Genomic DNA, 8,665 nt, shown 5'->3' with positions numbered 1-8,665 from the left:
TGTTAAAGCATTTTACCTACAGCCTTGTGGGTGTGAGGTTTTTTTATTTAGTATGAGAATGATTGCGTATGGTCTCATACATGAATGTGGAATGTGGAAATGTACATGTATTCGCATTATATATATACATTATATGCATATTTCACTATAGGAAGATGTTGACACATATGACAGTGTCTCTTTCTGCTTTGGGTGTTTCATATGTAAATTCAAGAAAGCGTCTTAGAGCCTTTCGCCTTTACACACAGTCATCCGTATTCAATTGGCAATAGCCATCTGTCTCAAGACGCCACTGACAAACAAGTGACAGAAAGGTTACCCCCATGTTTTAAAAACACAGTATCTTATGACAAGAACCTACGTGAACCGAAGAACCAGCGCAAGCCCAAAATGACCTTTTGCTCTTATTCATGGCCTGGTCAGGCTTTATAAGAGAGGTCAGCATGATAGGAAGCCAGGAAGACTTGACAACCAAAGACAGAATGAGTATGATGACAGGTAATGCATTACACCTCAAGACAAAACCTCAGACTTGTTTATTACGTTAATCATGTTTGTTTTTGTGTCTGGACTATAGTTTTTAAAGTATTTACTTGTGAACATGTGTTAAATCTGTGTGAATGCGGTTGTCTTCAGTCATACAGCGGGGTGTGTGGGCTGTTTTGCTCTGGCCCTATCTACTCACCGGCAGCACCCCACTAGATTGTAGAGAAGACCATGGTAGCTTCTCCCGCTGCCCCTCCATCTCCCAAGAGAAACTTCTAGACCGGGTCATCCAGCATGCTGAGCTCATCTATCGTGTTTCAGAGGAATCGTGCTCTTTGTTTGTGAGTTACACTGACCATTACTCGGCTGTGAATCCCTGCTCTTATGCACTGCATGGAAAGACAGAAAAATGTTGTAACAGCTCAGCTGACCTCATTTATTCACAGGAGCCTACAGTATATTGTAAAGGCGTAGATTTAGCATGTGTATAGCCGCAGGAGAAACGGTATCCCTCTTCACGACAATAGACATTATTTTCATTGTGCCTAGAGAGAGAGAAGTGAACTAAAAGGGAGTGTAAGGAAGTCCATTAGCTACAGGGGTAACATTCTTATCTGCTAATGTTGGGCACAGTTCGGTTTTTAAAATGTGAAATCAGCATTTTAGAAAGCAGCGCTGTAGAAACGCAGCCCGGGGCTAAGGCTTCAGTGACAGTGATGCAGAATTTTACCTTTCAGACGCTGTATTTTATTACTTTTTATATTGCACTAAAAAAAACTTGCTTTGTAATAAAACTGAGTCATTCGGTGAGCAATGAAATTCTATTGTTTTCTTAAATGTCAATGCTAAAAAGGCACTTAAAGAGGCTTCTCCCAGCAGTTACATAGCAAGATTTTCCAAAGTATATATTTCTTGTTGTTGAATCTAGCATGCATTCTATCAACACTTGGAATGAGTTCCACAATGAGAGCAAAAAGTACTGGACCAAAAGCACTGATACTTTCTGTTAGACACTATGTGTTATTTGCTTTTGATTCCGACATGATCATCGCCTCACTGCCAGGCTTCAAAGTAATTTTCTATCTCTCTTCCGAGGCAAAGATGTTTTATTGAAGAAGCAGGCCTACACTGGAGTAATACGAACGTGATAATGATATTCTGCAGCAGTGAGAGCACAGGTTCTGCAGCCTGTTGAATCCCCTTCAGTCTGCGGCTCCGGATCCAAAATGGTCTTTGAAATGCGATGATGTAGGGCTTGTTACTGAGGAGACGCTGCATGGGGTCTACAGATGAGAACATGCTGGAGAACAAAATGTGTTTCTGCTGCGTCTCCAGTGGCCTAGATTGGTGAAGGTTTTTGTGGTTTTTCAGCTGGTGTGTTTGTAATTGTGATGTGTTCTTCTAATTCTGTACCTGTGAGAATTCAAGGTTTAAAAGTCAGTGAGAAAAAGCCACTTAAATGTGGCTCGCCTATTTTTCAAGAGGCTTAGGGTTAGGATCGGGTGCAACAATTATAAAGTCTTACTTAAAGTCATCTGTTCCACAAAAAAAGAGTTTAGGTACTTTTTAGAAAAGAAAAACTTTTCTCAGCTATAAGAATAAAGTAAGGATTAAGAATAAAGTGGTCAAAAGTCAAGTATTTTACCACAAATGTCTGTGTCTGTCTTTGCTCACATGCATGTAATCCTTGGTTATGTATTTTCATGTGTATCGGATTGCAGGAGGAGATGTTTGTCCCGTTCCCGCTACAGCTGCAGAGAAACCAAGCTGGCTATGCATGCATCACCAAAGCCTTACCCATCCCCAGCTCCAAAAGTGAAATCCAACTGATATCTGTAAGTACATGGCAGCAAATCTCTACAGATTCCTTTTATCTTTTGTCAGGGCTTCCATTGTAATCTGCTACGAGTTGGAGAATGTTCATGTGCACCTCTGTTTTTATATATCATTCCATACTGTATATGTTTACAGTGGCAGTGTCCCTGTGTGCTTATTGTCATGTGTGTTATAGAGTACATTAGTTTGTGTTTTTGTGTCTGAGTTTAGTTTCATTTGGTGGAGGTGATAATTCTGGTGCATTCAGGATGTGCATGTGTGCAAGCAAGCATTTTTATGCATCTGAACCTCCCCTCCTTATAATGCTTGCCCCTGTCTGCTGCTGAATAGGGGGTTGTTTGTTCTAATTACATTGAAATCTCATAATTATTCTTGCCTGTCCAACATTTTAAAACTATTTTTTTCTGTGCCGCATGTTTGGACTTTTGTCCAACAGTGCACAGCCTTTTAGGTCAAAGGTCAGCTTGATCAGTAGGGCCACTTGGGGAAGGGCCAGTGACAGGTGATTTGGCTGATATGAGCTGTAATCTAGATAATGTGAAGTTCTACAATAATCCACTTTCAATTAACAGAGGCCAAGTGTATATGGCAAAAGCAATTTCTTTAAGAACTCATTTTGCAACAATATTGAAACGGCTGGTCGAAAGTTATGTCATAATAGTTAATGTGTTCTTTGAAAGTGCATATACTGCAAGGCTCCTCTTCAGGTTCATAATTTATACTCTGCCCTTTCTGTTGAAATGTTGCCTGCTCTGCAGTTTAATCACCATTTGTATGGTGGTCATTTACAGTTGCTCAGCTTAAGGAAATTTTAAGCAGGCTCAACTGCTTCACCCACGACATTTCAGCCTACTTTAGGTGCCGAATGTTTTGTCGCTGATGAGCCCCATTGATCAAAAGCCATGCTGTTATTAGGTTTTCAGTCTGAACTTCAGTCGGTTCCACTCTTTGATTGCTTCTATTCATTAGTGTCTGCCAGAGAGTCTGAAGGGCAAATGGCTGCTATTCAAAACAGATATGAATGCTCCCATGAAGACATGAACAAAGTCAACTCACTGCAGTGGTGTCATGTTCTTTTAGTCATGTGTGTAAATTATATTTTGTGTGTGAGGAGTTTATGATATTTTTTGTGTTTTTATTCACGTATTCTCTTCTGTCAACTCTTCACCTGTGTGCCCTGCAGGACAAATGGTTGCTCCACTCTGTGCTGATGCTGGTCCAGTCATGGATCGAGCCTTTGGTCTACCTGCAGGCAACATTGGATCGCTATGACGGCGCTCCTGACATGCTGCTGAACAAAACCAAGTGGGTGTCAGAGAAACTGATCAGTCTGGAGCAAGGGGTGGTGGTCCTCATCAAGAAGGTGGGTCAGGTCACACCTCTCTGATACTGTTATTCAACTTTTCTTTTTATCTTTGCTTTACATGCCGGTCATGTTTGCAAATGTTGCTGTCCAGATGCTGAATGAGGGAATGACGACCACGGCCTACAGAGAACAAGGCCTCCTCCAGTACGATGTGCAGCCGGAGATGCTGGAATCTGTTTTGAGAGACTACACTTTACTCAGCTGCTTCAAGAAGGACGCTCACAAGATGGAGATTTTGCTCAAGCTTCTTAAATGTCGACAAACTGACACGTATAACTGTGCATAAAACAAGTGCAGCTTTTGAATAATACAGTGTTTAGCCTTAAATTAATTCCTGAGGTTGGTAGCGGTCCACTTATAGATATGACCATGCCTTAGGCAATGCAGCCTTGCTTGCAATGCAGCACATTCTTTATTGATTGTTTTGGAGCACCTTCACACAACACTAAGTAGGTGTAATGCTGTGCCCTTTCTTCAACATACTGCATTTTAAATTCCCCTGCTCAGTTGTTATTTTAACCTGGCAAAGGCAACAGAGGGCAAACTCCCAAAAGATTATTTGCGTGTCGAGCTGTCAAAAAAATCTGCATATCCTGCCATTGATTTCCATTTTCTTTGTTCTTAGCTGGAGTTTGTATTCCTCTCTGGCTCTTGCAGTGTTTTGATTATTCCCACGGCCTCTAGAGTATTCAGTGAGACTCCCTTTTTAAATGGAGTTGGTTTCACTCCTGCATTAGCGAAATGAAACACTTTCACCGGAGACGGGAGTCAAACAGAGAGCAATCGCTACTTAAAAAAAGACACATTTTGATTGGTGAGAGGAAGTGTGAGAGAGATATAGAGGCAGAGAGAACAAATAACAGCTGAAAGGAAATAGGAGTTTTTGGTTCCGATGCAGGTTTGCATTTGTTGAGTGCTTGGACATTTTTCTGCCTAATTAAACCTGAATGCATTAAAAGAAGTTTATTATTCAGTTTTAATGATCAGAAGTTATTAAGTTTAAATTTTAATGCTTATATGTTATGAATATGTTATGCAGAATGCAAACTACATTTGTTGTACTCTCATTTGTAAATAGAACAGCCCAATGTAATTTGAACACCTTTCCAGCTACCTGCTGTTGATTTAGGGCGCTAATAAAGCAAGTTGTAGAAAAGAGAAAAACATTGTTTGTGATACTTTTCTGTGAGTGACTGAAAAAAGCTTTATTCCACTTTTTAAACTATAAGTGGGGGTTTTCCGAAGTCTATATTCAACCAAGTGCAATAATAATGTCCTCAGTTCTGCCCTTTGCAACCCCAAACACAAGAGGGCAGAATTGCTCTTCCATAAAGGTTATCTTAGTCATTATATTGTCTACTCATACGGCCATGCATGCTATAAAATACAAACTTGAATGCCAAAATGCTGAGTTAAAGTGCAATGGATCAGCAAGGAAAAGATAAACAGAAACATGTCTTCTCTTTGATTGGAGAGGGGCAAAAAATAGTCCCTCTCTTATATTGTTAGAAATGCATATGAGAAACTAAACGTGGCACAATGACATTAATGAGCCACATTAAAATCCTGGAAGTTAAAGTTAACTCAGGAAAAAACATGTCACGAACCTCTTGATCCATGTGATCCAGGCAGCCAAAATAAAGCACCTGCAGTAGTTATCCCACTTACAGTTAATAGGGTTGAAATTGGCAGGCTGCATTGCTTGTTCCTGTTTACATCTGCCACCACTACACGAGACAGGGGAACAAAAAAAGAAGCAGTCGCCACAAGCATTTTTCCTCCTGTTTTTTTCACTGATCTCAGGTTTCTTCTCCACTTCTATTCACTCCTGTATGTCCTGGTTCATGTTCTACTCTTCAATCTCCAAACATGTCAGAATATGTAAATCAGCCTTGCGGTTGCCAGTAGGTCGGGTGTCAGCAAAGAGAGGTGGTGTCGTGTGGTGTGGGTGGATGTTGAGGCAGGATGTGGTAGGGGGGCCTAGTGTCAGCAATGTCAGGTTCAGCTTCCTGTGGCCTAATCACTTCAGTATGGGGGCTCGGAGGAGATTGGGTAGCCTCTGTTCTGCTCTGCAGGGCTGCAGCTTCACTGCCTCAACCTTGTAGTGCAACCCTCACCCTAACTCGTTCGATTCTTGACAACACGCAAGTAATCATAGGCAAGGTAAAGCCCCTGTGCCCCCACCCACTTCTCAAGCTTTGAGGCCATAAATATTAAAGATTGGCTATAAGTACAGAGAGGAGGGAGGGGATCAGAGGAGGGAGAGGAAGATGTTAGGGAGTGGAAGGGGAAAGAAGGACACAGGGATGAGGGGAGGGGTGAGGGGGCCGGGGTGATTTCACAGTCTAACTATTATAACCTGAGGAAAGGAAATCTAGACTGCTGGGATGCACGAGTGGAGCACAGGAGGCAGACAGAATAGGAGAGGGAGAGAAAGGGAGAGGAAAGGTAAAGAAAATTGACTGACAGAAGGAGGCAAATAGAGAGGGCAGTTGTTTATTCTATTTTTTCCTCAGTGGTGATGTGAAATGTGCCAATCGAATACAGAGGAAAAATTGCGAGAGATGCAACTGAAATTATGGGGAAAGAGTCTGAGCACAGCTCTGAGCAGTGTAGCATGCTGGGAAGTAGGTTGGATGTAGAGAGAAAATGGATGGCTGGAAGGCAGGTACACAGCTAGAGGAGTTAGGATGAGAGGAGGTGCTGGCTTGAAATGAAACCCAGACTCAAAGTATGAAGTCCTTGAGCCTCAACTGGCTCGGCTGGCTCCCACACTGTTGTTTTGCTTTCATTTATGGCTCAAAACGACAACTTGGAAAGACCTAAAACAGTCTCACAGCCCCTGTATGATCTTCCACTCTGAAAACCATGTAGCAGCGGCTGTGTGCCTTCCCGTCCTCGTAGTTTTCTGTGCTTTAATGACATATTTAGGCAGCGGCAAGAATTTGTGATTTAAGGGTTTATGCGTTTTCTTGTGTCGAAGTAGAAACGGGGAAATGTGCAGACTCTAGAAGGAGAGGAAGGCCTTTTCTTTGTACCTAACTTCTGAAAACACATTCCCCTGCGTTTGAAATACAACAGTTTCCATCATACCACTGCAAACCAGAGGGAATTTTTTGAGGCCATCAAAGAATGGCATAAGGTCTCAAATTGAGCCAACCATCCAATCCTGAGCACAGCAAGCCTGGGGCTACATCATGCACAGCTGTCAGTGTGTGCATGTGTTCGGTGTGTGTGTGTGTGTGTGTGTGTGTGTGTGTTAATCTTTAAGTACAGCATGTCTGTTGGACCACTGACACCTCTACAACCTCTGGCTGTCCAACCTCACCTCACCCTCTACCTCTCCTTAAGCTCCTAAGGCGAAGCATCTCTTCAAGGCTGTTTGGAGACGTGAGTGAGGGTCAAGAGGTCACAGGGATGAAGGGCATCCTAACTGTTCCAATATGTTAAGAGATGTCATGTTGTAACAAAAGGGAGCTCAGGTTTCACCCATGAAAATTGTGGTATTGTGGGCAACAGAGAAAGCCATGATGGGTGTTGGATACAGAAAACATCTGTCACATAGGAAACATTTCCCTTCAAAACAACACAGAACAGATTGTAAATGGATTAAAACATATTTTCTACATGATCAATATTCCTGTTGATAGATTGCATTACACTTTTTAGAAGAAGCTCAGAAATAATTTAAATCAGATTTCCTTAAGTTAACAATATTTTGCTGTCAAGTATTTTTTTACCCAACTGTTTACTCAAAGAAACATAACCTGCATGTGTTACAGACAAAAATAAATTCCTCAACTTGCAGCTATGATTTATAGGAGAATATTCTGGCCACAGTGAAACAAGTCCTATGGCGTGTCTCTCAGTTTGTGGCGATTGAACACCACCAGGGATTTGGATGATTACCGTGGAGACTGTTGGGAAACAGGCTGATGCTATGTGAACTCAGCAGGGAGGCGGCCATCAATCGTGCTCAACAGAAGGCCTTTGCTGTAGCTGGGAATCACCGATCCGGATTGTCCGACAGAGCAGCATTCCAAAGCTGTGAAGACATGGAGAAAAACAGGGAGAAAACATCAACGCGTTGTAAATTATAGCTCCAGACGAGGAGCTAAAAATATACGCTTTTAAACTTAGCAATGCCACAGCTACAGCTTCTGTCCCCTGTCTCACAGATTGTTCCTTAATGTTCCTTAAGTACAAATATGTCCTACACTAACTGATAAAAGAGTTAAATTTTTTTTGGATTAAAAAAGTATTGGTATATGTATAACTTTGTCTACAACCAACAGGAAGCAGCAAACAAGATAGATAGGATATTAGGAGGGGACACAAGCCACTGCACACACAAGGGCTGCCATTAACTTTGTGAATTAACTTTGTTTAAGCAAACAAATCTGTTATCTGTACTTGACTTGTGTGTTTATTTTTTCTGACAAATTCTATTTTACTCAATGGATCCTTAAAGCTATTGTCAGGAACTTTCATTCTGTGTCAATCTCAGCGCCCCCTGTTGACAAAGCGGCGCCTCTCATCTCTTTGCTGATCTCGTCCTGTACGTGTTGGTAGCTTTTTCTGACAAAAAAAAAATCTCATCTTGCTTCATTTCAACGCTCAGATTAATCATTCTCTGTAAAACTTTGCAGTCGAAAATGTAATCAAAGGCTGTTTCATAAGCATGCTGATAATTGCCATGTCTGACACCAACCCAGTGGCAGTGCTGACAGGCCTTAAAAATAGCATAGAAATAATCAGGCTCCTCACTGATGGTCTGGTTTAGGTTTTCTGAGTCATAAATGTTAGTAATAATTTCAACTTCTTTTATGACAAGCTAAAAGTACCGTACAGGGGCTTTAGATGATGAGACAATATTACTGTTGCACAAGGTAAAAAAAAATACTTTAAAGATAGCAGAACAAAGTCTAAAATCACATGTATAAATGTGCATACAGAGGCAGTACAAAAGATGGCCTC

General features: G+C 41.5%; 1 protein-coding gene across 1 annotated transcript; it reads left to right on the top strand.

Annotated features, from left to right (window-relative positions):
• The first annotated feature begins 620 nt into the window (after nt 1-620).
• On the top strand, nt 621-3,974 carry smtla (somatolactin alpha). The gene is made up of 4 exons (XM_069668489.1): nt 621-827; nt 2,208-2,321; nt 3,506-3,685; nt 3,780-3,974. The coding sequence occupies exons 1-4, from the start codon at nt 621-623 to the stop codon at nt 3,972-3,974; spliced, it is 696 nt and encodes a 231-aa protein (XP_069524590.1).
• The last annotated feature ends 4,691 nt before the right edge of the window (nt 3,975-8,665 follow it).

The sequence above is a fragment of the Semicossyphus pulcher genome, unplaced genomic scaffold, assembly GCF_022749685.1.
Source record: "Semicossyphus pulcher isolate SPU_LCO1_2020_fin unplaced genomic scaffold, fSemPul1.0.p SCAF_19, whole genome shotgun sequence".
Taxonomy (NCBI): Eukaryota; Metazoa; Chordata; class Actinopteri; order Labriformes; family Labridae; genus Semicossyphus; species Semicossyphus pulcher.
The sequence above is the reverse complement of the archived record's forward strand: the minus strand, read 5'-3'. Positions and strand labels throughout refer to the sequence as shown.